The 14908-nt window shown below is 36.9% G+C and overlaps 1 protein-coding gene across 7 annotated transcripts in view; it reads right to left on the bottom strand.

Annotated features, from left to right (window-relative positions):
• Nucleotides 1-14908, bottom strand: part of GPLD1 (glycosylphosphatidylinositol specific phospholipase D1) — a 24117-nt gene extending 9209 nt beyond the window's left edge. For 3 of the 7 annotated variants that reach the window (XM_009093890.4, XM_018918283.3, XM_018918286.3), the window contains exons 1-15: nt 14762-14908; nt 11850-11905; nt 11284-11362; nt 8601-8698; nt 7419-7529; nt 7113-7161; nt 6576-6630; nt 5834-5941; nt 5127-5154; nt 4907-5046; nt 3909-3974; nt 3545-3668; nt 2894-3033; nt 1688-1874; nt 608-718 (exon numbers count right to left, since the gene is read on the bottom strand). In XM_009093890.4, the coding sequence (XP_009092138.3) occupies nt 608-718; nt 1688-1874; nt 2894-3033; nt 3545-3668; nt 3909-3974; nt 4907-5046; nt 5127-5154; nt 5834-5941; nt 6576-6630; nt 7113-7161; nt 7419-7529; nt 8601-8698; nt 11284-11362; nt 11850-11905; nt 14762-14858 (1449 nt within the window). In that variant the 5' untranslated portion in view covers nt 14859-14908. The remainder of the gene's footprint in view (nt 1-607; nt 719-1687; nt 1875-2893; nt 3034-3544; nt 3669-3908; nt 3975-4906; nt 5047-5126; nt 5155-5833; nt 5942-6575; nt 6631-7112; nt 7162-7418; nt 7530-8600; nt 8699-11283; nt 11363-11849; nt 11906-14761) is intronic. The other 4 variants (XM_050970569.1, XM_050970568.1, XM_018918285.3 and 1 more) reach the window with 4 other exon arrangements.

The following is a 14908-nucleotide window of genomic DNA, read 5'->3' as shown; positions in this document are numbered from 1 at the left end:
TTAGACAGCTAAATTAGTATCTAAAATTTTGAAGAGTTTTAAGCTTAATGGATATAGTCTAAATCAAAACATTTTCCCTCTAGTTTGCATGGCCTAAAAATATTCAGGGACCATTATACGGGCCTATCTCATATGCTGCAAGTCATTAAGCCTCTGTAACTTGATTATTTTAGCACGTGTGTCTGTGTTCATACCACATTTTAGATATCATTTGTTGGCCTTGTGACAGCATCCATATGAAAAAATTCATTGACCCATGAGGTCCATTCCAGACTCTCTGTTCCTAAACAAAAAGGGTATGTTTGTATTTCATTAATGGCTCCTTACATTTCCAGCATGTCAGTGTGGCAAAGTCTGGTTTAGATTTCTAATGTGCAAAAAGGCCACTGAAAGAGAACTACAGGTAGCTGTCATTGCTGTAGTCAAAGTACCCACAAAGGTTATAAACTTCTGTTCAAATTACAATGTCACCTTGAGCAACAACAGAAATTCTCTTTTTCATTTCAATGTTAAAAAATTATATATGAATAAAAACATTCAGTTTGGAGAACTAAAAAAAAAAAAAAAAGAAAAACAACAAAACAACAAACCCATGTTTGTAGCTTACTTTGTAAGTAAGAAACTGAGATCCCACAGAAGGTGCTCCAATTGCCAGATCTGGCACTCCATCTTCATTGAAGTCCAGGACTGCCAAGGCAGAACCAAATCTTCCTGAAGGCTAAAAGAAAAGGGATTGCTCTCATGTTTTCTAATCAAAATCATGAAAACCAAATGTACATTTGCACAAGGAATAACTGGCAACAGGTGACAAAAGTCTATTCCAACAATTCTTTTTCTTCTAAGAAATAACCCCTATGTCAACACACTTAATTCAAAGTCAACTGTGTTAAAATTAAGGACAACTGAATATAATATGGTGCTGCTTTGCTATTTCCTCTCCTGAGTCCAGTGCACCCCTGATGTCATGATGTCAAGTTTATGGTCTTTACTGTTGAAAGCATTATGACTGGGAACCACTAAAACACTCTGTAAGAAGATAGAAGCTGTTACTCCACAGTTTATAACCACAGAAACAAATTAAAAGGAAATGTATCTCATTTCTTCATATTATCTTCTTTATGAATAAAGGTATTTTCTACAGAGGATCATATTTAACACCCAAAAGGGTCATTTGCTCTTACTCCTTGGTTACAAACCAGCCACCATCATGTCCAAGAGTTTTCTCTTTATTTTTTTTTTTTCCCAATACTCTTACTACAGACAAAATTATTTGGGGAGAACTTATCAATTAATGAAGAAATGTAGACTCAAAGGAATTAAAACATATAAAATTGTAGATTAAAAAGGACATGAAATACAATATTTTCTTAAATGCAGGCACGAGAATTAGCTATACTGTGACTTACAGAGACACAACCTGAATTTTATTTAAGGGCACTTTATAGTCTAATACTCACTTACCTGGTACAGTAATGGAAGTGAACCTACAGATCACCATCAATTCAAGTGTTCCTGGGACTTTAATAATGATCATTTTTTTTGAAAAGCATATGACATCCTAAGACATCAGGAGGAGTGTTTCAGGAATAATACTCATACACATTAATGATACTATTGCTCATTCAAAATTCTCCAATTTTCAGGCAAAAAAAAAATTAAGTGACAAATTTTTGCCTTGACTCCTTACCTGATAACCTTGTAGTACTTGGTCAGCTTTCCCATCCAGATCCATGTCCTCTGGTGGCAAACCTGACTGGTTGCCATAGACCACATACACCCTTCCTATCTGAACATGGCCCATGGTGCTGTACCCTGGTGCTCCAGCCACCAGATCTTCATATCCATCCTGGTTTAGGTCAGCTGAGATCAGTGCCCTGTACAGCAAGGGAGTATACAAAATCAGCATTAGCTTCCAAACTACCACAACATTAGTGGAAAAAGCCCCCATAAATCAGATAAACCAGGACTCATGATTTCCCATATTTATTTGTAAAGATCGATACAGCATTTTAAATATTATATATTTATTTGTGCTTTCTTGAATTAAGTAAAACCAGAAGAATCATCTTCCATCAATGCATCTGAGATCTGTAGGAAATGCTTTTTACTGACATTAGGCACCTGAGAGCAATCAGAGCAAGGAGCATTAAAAAGGGCTGTTTGCATATGACAAAGAATACCAAAAAAAAAAAAAAAAAAGAAGTTAAATACCTTTTAAACTGAACATCTGTTTTATTTAATGGACTTAGGAGTTAAGCAAAAGAATCCAGATCTCAGTAACATGCTGGAGTTTAGAGAGGGACCATGGAAAGGACTAATTACTGTTAATTTAGCCAGTATGAATTAAAATCAAGAATTAAAACCAAATCTTGAGACAGAATAAGGGAAGTTAAATAAGCAGCAATGCAAATTTGTTTTATTACTCTTCCTTGTTGCAAGTCAAGGAAGAACCTCATTGGCAAAAAGAGAGAATATGCCTCTCTCTCTCCTGAATCTATCTTTGAACTCCCTACTAGTCTAGAGTATTTCCAAGAGGTCTTGCTAGACATCATCAATCATCAGCTCATGACAGATGATTAATTTTGCACAAACATCATTCAACAACCAAAAATGGGTAGCAATAATTTTTTACTGTGCAGAACTAAAGACAATGATAGTTCTAATGTTGGTTCCTTCCATTCTGAGCTTGATCAGCATCTGAAAGAAAAATCTTATGCATTAACTTGCTGTTCTGGTCATACAACATAAGATATTCCCTCAGATTTGTACCTTGTACCAATTGACTTGTACTGTCACCTTAGAAAAGTATCCAAAGGAACAGCAATAATATTTTGGTAGATACTCAAAATTTTCAGAAATTAGGAGGAAAGTGGGATGAAAAAAAGTTACCAACCATCCAAGCCTAGCATAGGGTGAAGTCAGAAAATATGAAGCTGCTGGCTTGGAGATGTGCTTAGAAGATTTCTGGTGTGTAGCTCCTAATGCTCTCCAGACATTGGTTTTAAAAGCATGGTTTATCAAGCGGAGGGATTTCTGAAACAAAAATAATAAAGGGACACAACAGTGGTTAAAACTCCAGAGGCTGAAAGTCCAGAATGTTTTGGGACACCTCAAAAATCAAGTCACCAGCAATGGAAATCACCACACAGATTTAAGAGGAGTCTGACTCCGATAATAAGAACCATTTTAGAAAGACAAAAATCTGGATGCTTTAAAGGGAGCACTACTAATCATTCACTGCTATGCTTTTCTGGGAGTTCTTAACCCAAAAAAGCCATCATATGTCTGTAAAATGTAAATACTAAATATATATTTTGTAATTTTTGGCATTGCAGGATGTGTTCTAACTTCTCTATACAATGAGTAAAGTTTAAAAATTGAGTATTTATGATGTACACAGATACATTAACAATGGTACTGGAATGTCCATGAAGTCAAAGACCATCCAGGAACCCTGCTCCTTCATGCAGCATTTCAGACAGAAACAAGAACAATATTATATAGAGATGACTTTTACCTGACACATCTGTCACTTCTCACTTACTGTTGCCCAAGGCTGTATGTCAAACTGAACTCCTCTCTCTGTATAGTTTATGTTTTTCTCCAGTGTTTCTGAAAGCAAAGAAGTTGTATTCTTGTGATGTTCATGTTTTGATTGTTTGTTTCTGCTAAAATAAAGAAGGCAGTGATAAGAATTAACATAACTGAAATAAAGACTTGAGGTAAAAGCCACTCTTAGATTCTGCACAGTTCCTTTATACAAAACTTAGTTATTCATGCTAAGAGAATCTCAAATTCATACACAAAAAATTACCCAAAATATCTCTAATTTTCAGTAGCTCACTGTCCACCTTAGCAGAAGAGTCTCCTATCATCACTGAAGCTTAAACCATCAGAGCTATACTTACATGTGGCTGTCCTTGTGCTCCTTTGTGCAGTTTATGAACAGAGGGTTCTCAGGAAGGTAGCAGTCACTAAAGAAGAATACAGAAAATGCACTTTAAAGATTTTACCACAATGGAAAGGAAACTAAAAATACAACTTTTATACTTACTGATTCCTCTGTCAGAAGTCATCAGTTTTCTCAAGAAAATCAAAATCAGAGCATCATCATAACCCTTAGAAACCCCACGATGTTTATTTGGTGACCTTGATTAGATTCTGTATGAATATCACGTCTTTATACAGCTCTTGAAGGAAACTTATTGCAACATGCGTGCATATGAATTTAAAGCACTTTTAATCAAAGTGTTACAAAGAGCATAACAGATTGTACCATTCTGTATTTCAAGCATAACTTCCCAAAATAGCAACAGTAGTTATTTTATATTTTCCATATAAATGGATGGATTGCCACTGTTGGTCTTCTAAAGAAGAAAGGTTGTATTTGTTATAGAGCTGTTCAAGGTTAAACTTCTATAATATGAAATTGTGAGTAGAAGCCTAAGCTGAAACAGTAGAATATATACTCCTAGTCTTTCTAATCCTATTTGCCTTCAGAGTCTGAAGGTAATATCTGACCTCTCCTCAAAAGGGACATCTTTGCTGAGTGATGGCAGCAGCCAAAAGGTGCAGAATCAGATTGCCAGTGCAGGCATGGCTATGCAACATTTAAGCAAACCCTTGCATATTTCTTAAAGAATGCCCCAAATTTTCCCCGGTAAGCATCACCTGGACATGCCAGAGGCACACTAGGGCAAACGAGTGTGAACACATAAAAAATACAAATGCAAGGCCTGCATAATCCTGTGCACCCAGGTAAAAGGCAGACATGGAAATCCCCTTGTCCTAGTGAGGATCTAAAGCTCAGCACCTATTCTAGCAAAGATCCTGCCTTAAGAAGAACCTTTAAGTGGGTGTCAGCACTTGACTACTTCATTTCATAGTTGTTTGCCACACACTATACCTGGTTCCATTCTCTAGCATATGGCTCGTCAGCTCAAAAATGTTGTTGGTCCAGAATGCCATGTCATCCACTCCCCCAAGGAAATATTCGTGGAACTTGTCCACCAGAAATGGAGATTTACTAGCAATTGTTGGAAAAAGCTAAGGGACAGGCAACATACTCAGTAAGATGGATCACATCGTCTCCATGCTCATTTTTATAAAGAAAACAGAAAACCAACCTTGCCAACAAGAAGCCTTTCTCCATGCCTGAAAAAAAATCAGAAATAAAACTTGCTTAATTTAATATTTAATAGTTTAACTAATTCTTTTCAAAAGTCCTATATGGTAAATCCTATGCAAGTCATTGCATTTCCATATTGATTGTTAATATATTTTTAATGTTGTAATGTAAAACAAGATAAACTTTATTGCCCTTAATTTTGAAGGATTCACAGTTTTTGTAGATGTTGTGTGACTATTGGTAATTAACTGAAATACAGGATACAGCTAAGCCGTTCAGGATATTCAAAAGCAGACACTGCCAGATATCCAAAGTCTTTTATGAATTATTCTTGGACTTGAAGGGATCTACATAGAGTGTAGATAAGAGACTCCTTCAGTGCATGATAATTATACTGCTAACTCATTACAGTGCAATGGTACTTGAAGATACAGCTCTTCTCAGATAAATAGTCATAAATACGTTAAATGTATAAATGCATTAAATAGCCAAGATTCACCATTTGTGGTGTAATAATTTACCAGTTGTTATGTAGTCCAAATTTGAATCCTAGTCATTAAAAAAATTCAGATGTTCTGTGATTTGGGGGTCTAGGAGGGAGTCTTCGTTGCTGACATCAATACGTAAGGTGTTTAAAATACGATTATCATATTTCTCCTACATATGTTTCACTTACACAAGCTCAGGCAGAGTTATTCAACTTACAATTCAAAAAACAGCAGATAAGTACATTCAGCAATTGTGCTTTCAGTTATGATCTCTTTTCCATAAAATTCCTTATAGATAGCAGCTAGGTCTTTGACAGGTACATACCTGAAAACAAAAAAGAATGTATTACAACACTAGATGAGCCACATCACCTGATAAAATATTGCAGCTCTTGTAATAACAACAGACTATAAGATATTGCAAATTTCAAAAGACTACATAAGGTCATGAAGATCTACTAATACCAGGATTGCACATGCAACTGTGAAGAAAAAATAGCAGATATCTAAGTCTTCTGCTCATTTTTATGCTTTTAAAACTGAATTCAACATCCTCAACTTCCCAAAGTTTAAATATATCTCACTGATATTGTAGTTTAACTGAATTATTTAACTAGCTGCTAGGACATTCCAGCAAAAGGTTTTCACTAGTTATTTTACATATAACTACGTATAACTTAAGACATAAGTAATTTAATCTTTTTTGCTGTGTTCCTGTACATAAAACTCTCTTCTGTCCTTCCAGTTTTTATGTCAAAGAACATTAAATATGCATATACCAAATATTGAACTCATAACATTTGAAAGAGTTGCAAGGGGTTTTTTGAAAGAAAAATAAAGGACAGCATTTAAAAAAAACATATGAATACAGAATCAGGTGATATTATATGTAATTTTATTAAATATGATTATACAAAATTCCCCATTAAATATGAAAGAAGGCAACCTCATTATCTTACCAACTTGATGCCAGGTAACTGAAGTCCAGCTCAAACTGACTCACCACATCTCCTCCTGAGGATGAAAGAATGAAAAAAACCCACACAGCCCAACAAACAACAGCTGTTAGGTATCTGTAATGGGTATCAGTGTGCACGAAGCTATGTATGGCTCTTCTACATGCATTTATATGGCAGATCTTCCAGCTGTATATTTGGAATACACAAATGGTTCACCTGAAAGTATGCTGCACATTTTATACCTCCAGAGAATAATGTACACTTTAAAATCACAGTAGTGACTCCATCCATATCTTAGCATCCTTTGGTCTGCATTTTGGCTTTAATCCAAATGTCCATATGCCTTATCACATCTCCTGAAACCTGAGGACAGGTACAGCAGGACTTTGCAAGCCATGGGGGAGGGCAAGAATACAGTGTCCATATGCCATCCTTAACTCCTGCATTGCACAGGACAAGAGCCAGAATCAACCACCATGGTTTTGAAGAGGACTTATTCCAATACAAGGATCTATGATTGGCAAACAGAAACATTACCAAAATCTCCAACACTGTGCGCTTCTGAGTATGAACCACGAAAATCTATCTGGAGAAAGAGAAAAACAAGAGAACTGCCTGTTTCTTTTCATATGAGCAGAAACAAACTCTCCAAGCAACACTAATGGTTAAAGGTCCCAAACCTGACCAGCTTCACTCTTATGAAGTTTGTGACATTGTGTCTCTCCAAAAATCTTCCTGAAACAGGGCTCCAGCTTTTCCCTTTCTTCCCCACCACAGTCCAAAGCAAAGCTATCCATTCCAATAAATCCAGTTGTATGAATAAATAAAATGATACAGGCTTACTTCTCCCATGGCCTTTAGAAATCCTTGGTCGATGCCCAGGCTATGCCAGCTAACATCTGCCACCATATGTGAAGCAATTCCAAACAGGAACGCCACCAGCTTCTCTGTAGCCTACACAACAACAATCCATTTGTCTGTTATTTTACTCCTGTCTTCAAGAAAATGTTAGCATTTTCTGTATATGCATTAAACAAGGATACAGGTGAGAAGCTCTTATAGTCCAAGAGTTGATCAAGACAAAGTGCTGACCACTCATTGCTTGATGCTGTGGTCAACTTTTGGTACTTAAGAAGCTTTAAGCAGTTTATACAGTCCAAGGCCATAGAATTATATGGTTGATGTGAGGGTAATTTGCATACTTCAAGTTAAATGTATACCAAGCTGTTTTTCTGGACCAAGGATAAACACTTCCAAGGACTGAACTCTGCCATCATGGTTGTTGTGTAGGCAGACAGAGGAGAGAAACACATTCCTCTGCATGCTCACTTTTGACAAATTGCTCTTCATTTCACAAGTAAGAAATCTAAAATGTGTCTGGTTTTCAAACAGCAAACCCAAACCAGATCTCACAGGAATGCAAGACTACCAATGATATTTAAAAGTTTGGACCTATGAAATGTATGCACCAGACCACAGTGGAAATAACTGACAGACTTTATATGGAAACTGTAAGTTTTTTGTATGGTAAAGATTGAAACATTAAAGACTAAGTATTAAAATTTCAAGTGTTACTATATAAGCAGAGACTTTAATATAAAAATGCTGGGTTTTTCTACACCTCAAAAATTATGAAATTACAACAAGTGAAGGTGAAGAAAACTGTAGGGGGATACAGTATAGGTAAATGAAGGGGGTATAGAAGGTAATCATCCCCCAATGAGTTGCAGCTGGACCAATTACTAAAGATTAGAAGCAGGCCTGATCTTAACAGGCCACACCTGTAACCAATAAGAGCAAGTGGTATAAAAGAGTGGATTGGTGGGCTCTGGAGTCAGAGGACTGCTGCAAGGACCAGGAACAGTCAGTGCTTAGAGGAGCTGTCTGCGAGAAACCTAGAGGGGGTATGAAGCTCTGGCTATTTGAAACCCTTGCACTATAATGATGTTAGAACTCATGCTATCTAAGACAACAGAAAACAGCTGAAAACAAAGTCAATCAAGCAAAATTAATCAATTTTCTTACCTCTTCCCAAGGCTGAGGATAATTCCTTCGGATGTAGTCAATACTTGCTTTGAGAAATGGTGACCAGTGGGTGTCTTCAGACACATCATGGAACATTCCTATTACAATAAAATTATACCAGTATTTATTCTTTGGGGAAGAATTTAATAGAAAAAAAAGAAAAATAAAGGGTTTTTTTCTCCATTAAAAACCCCACAGACTTTTGTTCAATTTCATGTCAGACAGATGATACATTTTGCACTCCAGCTAATGAAAACAGCCAAAAGAGACATACTTTTATCTGATTCATACTAACAAAATAGATACTAGATTTACCTTCTATGATTTTGGTTTGAAGCATCTGAAAATTTTGTGCCTGCTCCTTTTCTCCGTGTCTGTGGGTAGGTACACTACAATGAAAAGCTGCCTCCCAAGCAGAGAGGATAAAGAGAGCTGACAGAGAACCTGTTGACTAAATTAATGCATCCACTTGTATGGCAAAAAAGCTGTACATGTTTTCTGGCAGGTATCAGTTTTCACAGGGCAGAGACATGCTATGTCAGCATTATCACCCCAATCAGTTTCAAGAGGAAGGCAAACTAGCCAAGATACAGTCAGTGCAGGAGGGGAAAAAGGGAGGAAAGCAGGAAAAAATAGGTTTCATTCAGAAGAATAATTTACTACTCTCACCTGAATTTAGGCAGAAAGATTGTGTAGGATCTAACAGTGACCTTGCCTAAAAATATCTGTGTACCTACATAAAGCCAAGTGCAAAGGGATGTTGACATAAAGAGATCAATCAGCATACAATGTTAAATTCTCTAAGGGGGAAGAAGGTAGGTGGGAGATTGTTCAGACCATCAGTACTCTTGGAGGAAGAGTGTGTGTTTGTTGACATAGCAAAGAGAAACTGCACAGTGTTAGGGTAGATTAAACACTGAGAGAGCAGACCTTGGGCGGCAATTCAGTTACCTTTTGGCCTCTTGACATATTACAGTGCAGCTAAACTAGATAAAAGAAGGATGGCTCTTGCTTAGCAAAACCAGAGTAGCCTTCCACATCTAAGCTTGTCTCCTGCTCAAAGAGGCAGCCTGGATGGCTTTGTTCTTGATCTTGTCACACTCAGTTAAAACAGCTCAGGTCTGAAGAGGCACCTATTTCTTCCATATTAACTAAGGAAACTGCTGACAAGTGGCCTGACTAACAAGGCAAGACAGACTCCAAGGTTAGTGAAGGAATGAAGACTAGATACTGTAGATAGAGAAGCTCTGACCTGGTATAAGACAGGTCAAAATGGTTAGAAGGGAAAGATGAGATAGATAGATAGATAGATAGATAGATAGATAGATAGATAGATAGATAGATAGATAGATAGATAGATAGATAGATAGATAGATAGATAGATAGATAGATAGATAGATATAAGCAACTGAAGTAGGAACTGAAAAAACTCCCAGGAGAATATCAGTCATGAAAACAAGGAAAACAAGACTGAAGTTTGGGACAAGAAGTTAGCAGAGCCAGGCAAAAAACCGAGATGAGTGACCCAGCGAGTGACAGAAGACAAAACCAGCATTAAATGCCAGAACAGAGAGGTGATTTGGATGTGAACTGAGCACATCAGGATATGAAGCAGCCTGTAGTTGGCCTAACCAACAGACAGCATCAACAACCTCTGTCTGAGAAAAATGAGAACTTTGGCTGCAACTGTGTGATTTGGCTCTAAACCAAAGAAAAATCCTAACTACCCCTCAAATTTCATGGAATTTGCATGGCCCACTAAAATAAACTACTTCCAATACTTTAAACTTGCACTAATATCTCAACAATATTGAAGCCAGTACATACCACTGCCCTGTCTGGCATCTGCCTAAACACCCTAATAGCTTGTACCTGGAGGACAGGCTCTTTATTCCATTTGCTAACTGCTCAGATTTACCCTTTCAGTAGCAAATATCCTACAGCCAGAGTCTGGCTGGCTCTTTTATAGCTCTAATGTTGCTGAAGAAGTTGCTTATGATCAAGAGCTGACCTTTCAGAGCTGAAAAATCAGGGGACCATTTGCAAGTCAAGACATTTTACAGCTATTGCAAGAGGGTGCTAATTTTGTACTGCAGTCTTTTGATCTGCAAGCAGCAAAATTAAGACTGACATCAATTTCCAACAAGAAGATTAAAAGGCAAAAGACTGCACTTTGCAATATAAAAGGCTTCAGACTGGGATGTTACTAACACTTGCCTGCCCACCCACCCCCAGCAGGTCCTACACTATTTTGTTGCTGTGTGATTTTTAGATTGTCCTATCCTCTTCTTGACTGATCTGATAGAAACTAATAATTTTTAACACAGAAATAGTTTTAGGCCTTCCCTAAGATTTATAAAAAAACCATCATTTTGTCCTTTCTGTACTTAGTAATCTGACCTATTTTAGTCAAACAGCATCCTTCTATCAAATTGTCCTACCCATGAAATAGTTAAATTTACCCAAGAATTACTTTCTAAAACATTTTCAAATGTGTTATTTCATTATAAATTACTACAAGAAGGCTCTAATAAAAATGGTAGATAGTTTTTGGTAGATAGGAAAGCATTTTTGGCCACACTTCATTTCTTACAATATAACCATTTTCAACCCACTAAATTCTGTAAGATTTCCACAGAAAAATAGAATTGCTAAAACATTGGACTTAAAAAGCTTCTCTTACCACCTTTGCAGATTGAAGGATAAAAGGCATCAGGATAAATGCTTCCAGCCTGAAAGGCATCTTGGTGATTTAGTAATAACTGGGGAAAGGAGGGGGGGGGAAAGGAATCAGAATGCTATTGCACAGCACAAAACCACATTTTACTGCCAACATCAAAGATACATTCTAAATATCCAGCAAAATACAACTAGTATCTTGGTAAAATGCACCATGTAGTGCACAAAACCTTGCTGTCATTTGCTGTCCTTGGGTTTATTAAATCTGCTTTCCCACAGTCCTCTACTGATTCTTCTAATACAACTGCTCACATAGAATATGACTAAAGAAGATAGGAAAACATGCAAGAAACCACACAAAATATATATATACACACACTGGTATAATTGCTGTATTTCTGTATTATTTTCAGAAACAGTCAAATTATTTTGAATAAAAAAGGTAAAAATTACATTCTGGGCACAATATTGATGCATACATTACTGAGAATAATAAAGAAAGGCAAGAAGACAGAAAGAAAAGCATTCAGAAGAAAGTTGTACAAAATTAAGGAATAATATGCTTCCTACCTTTCTATAATTAACACTTCCTTCATGCTTAGTGAAAAATTCCAGAGCTCTATGTGCTGAAAAACAATATATTGAAGTGTTGATTTACAGGTACTGTGTCCACGTTTGGCCCACATTTTGGTGGAAGCAGTAGCAGAACCAGAAGATGTCACATTTTCATACCTAAGCCAAGCACCAAGTGCATGAAAACACCATTTCTCACAGAACTGTGTACCTGTGAGAAGGTATGTGTTTTCTCACCTAGGGAGTTAATAAGGAAGTGCTCTTTCTGTGGCACATCTTCAGTCTCTCTCTAATCCCTAGCTCCTGAGCTGACCAGCCAAGCTGATCACAGGGAAATGAACTCCCCATGTCCAGAAATGAGCTACAGCAGTGAACTGACAGGACCACACACAGCACATGAAAAGCATGGACCACAAAGTTTTAGCTGTATTCAAGCTTCATTGTTGCCCTTAACAGTGAAAAAGGTATATTGGGAATCAATGTGGGTGTTTGTAACTTGATTGATTTTTAACATGCATGGAAAGTCAAAAAAATCTAAAGGTAAATAAGCAAGGTAAATAACGCTACTTATTCACTGAATTGGCAGATATTCTTACTGCCAAAATCTTTATTTAGCTGGCATAACAAGTGAATGAAATTATATCCTTCTCATTAATGAGGTCGCCTAATTAATATTAGATCCCAGGAATAATCTATCAACACTATTCTAAAAATACCCAATTTTCTCTAAAGCTGTTTTCAAAGATTAATTTGTTCCTTACCAAATAAATCACATCACAAAAAAGCCCCAAAAAAACAAACAACAAAACAAACAAACAAAAAACTTCCCCTACCAAATCCAAAACAATCCATTACTATTCTGGAATAAGATCTAGACAAAACTGTAGGGGTTTGAACGATCTTTCACTTTGAATTTTACCCAGTAATCTAAATCATCCTTATACAAGTAAGATACCTTAAAGACCAGTCTTGCACCAGAAGAGAAACAGCAACAAAATAGTAAGTAATACTCTAAAATTTTAAGGCTCAGACATTTCTACACACATCTCTGATTCCAGTGTGGGAGAGCCTCAGTTTGACAGTTTGCTTTTTCTGCCTCACACCTCCCCTGCACTTCTCTCACTACTCAAGTGGGCCCAGGTTCTACAACTCCACCTTCACAAGGAATTTTATGCCAGATCCCCACAGTCCCACAGAGCCTCACAAGTCTGACAGGAACCCCCAGGGCAAAGAGCTTCCCCACTCAGACCTGCGTCCAGGCACGGCCGTGCAAGTAGGACACAGCACAGCTCTGCCAAGCACACTGAACACCATCAACATTCTGAACAGGCAGAGCTTTTCACCATTTTAAAAGTACATTCAAAACTCTGTCCAGGATTTCTTTGGTGCTGGCTTTGAGTAAGAGGAATTCCTTTCTATGGTTTGTTGTTTGGGGTTTTTTTCATATTTGCATTTTTCTTTTTGTTTTGTTTTTGTCTGTTTGCTTGTTTTTGTTTTCCCAGAGTACTCAGTGTTCAAATTCTGGAAATATTTTCATCTTATCATCATAGACTTTTATGTGAACAACAACAAGAGCACTCATTTTAGCAGCATCAGAGCTGATCACAGTTTAACGTAATTTTCCGACACACAGACAAAACCTGTTGTAAACTATAACCCAATAGTTCAGGATATGCACAACTCAGGCAACCAAGATCTTTATATTATATAAACACAAGTTTTCTGCAACATGCTCCCTTGATTAGAAAAAGAAAAAAAAAAAGACTGTTTTGGGACAGATCTGTAAGCTTCTCTTTGCAAATTTTTTTTTTTTTTCAAACACATTCTATTCTGGCAAATCTGTTATTTCAAGTCTTCAGAAGCTTGTTCTCAGTAATTAGAGCCCTGAGCCTGCAGAGTGGTGTGCACTTGCCTAACCTCAGGCAGCGTGGCTTCTCGTACAGATTATTATGGGTTTCTTGACACATTGTTAGGAAAAGCAAATTGTTCCAGGATGCTGACCACGGGTACAACACTCAGTAAGGGAACACACTCCAGTATCAAACACCATGAATAATCCCAGTCTTTACATTGTTCAAAGTTGCATGCATTGTATTCAGTACTTAAAGTCTAAGAAAATTACCTGAATAAAGGCAACATTCTACATTTTACCATTTGTTTGAGCAATGGATTTAGAAACAAAACCAGAAACAACATAAACTGTCAATTATTATGAGTAACTCAGAATAACCTCACACTGCTTGTGTTTGTGCTCGCAAAACTGCGGAAGAAACCAGATTTTAAAAATAGCACAGGCAAACAAGGAATTCAAAACAGAAATATTTCTCCATTTTGATGTTCGCTCAGTTCTCTCCTTCATTCTCTACAAATCTAGGCTGTTCTGGCTACAGAGAGCAACGTATTAGAAAGAGACACAGAACAAAATTTTAATGCTGTTAGTTACAGACAGAAACACACTACAGAATTTTATCTACTTGTGCAGGTATGGCATAATTAATACAGAGTGATTTAAAAACAGAGTTACCAGAAAGAACTGGGGTTATTCTTTAATTTCAATATAACAATCCCACAAATTGCCTAAAGCATTCCTTTTATTTCTCCAAACCAAACTCTGTCTGCGTAGGACTCACAAACAAAAACATTCCAGTTACATAATGCCTGTGTCTTAGGAGACGGAAAAATATGCAACCCAAGTCAACTCAAGCATTTTACTTACAAAACCAGTAAAATTCCAAACTCCAAAAATCAAATTGCTCACTTATTCTATCTGTTATTCACATTTTTAAAATTATGTAGACTGCTTGTTACTTTAACATTATTCCCTCCCTCTGCTTTCCAGCTGAATCTGAATTCACTTCTCTTCACAAGAAATTCAAAACACAAGAAAATCCATTTTGAACATGTCTTACCTATTTCAACATGTGTTGAAATTCCACATGGGATACATCTCTGACAGAAATGGTAGAGTATAACCAGCGAGACAGACCAAATCTTCAGACCAACCATGATGCTGGCTCCAACTGTGGTTTTCAGAAGCCTGGAGCAGTAGCACTGTG

The sequence above is a fragment of the Serinus canaria genome, chromosome 2 (assembly GCF_022539315.1).
Source record: "Serinus canaria isolate serCan28SL12 chromosome 2, serCan2020, whole genome shotgun sequence".
In the NCBI taxonomy this organism is placed as follows: Eukaryota; Metazoa; Chordata; class Aves; order Passeriformes; family Fringillidae; genus Serinus; species Serinus canaria.
The sequence above is the reverse complement of the archived record's forward strand: the minus strand, read 5'-3'. Positions and strand labels throughout refer to the sequence as shown.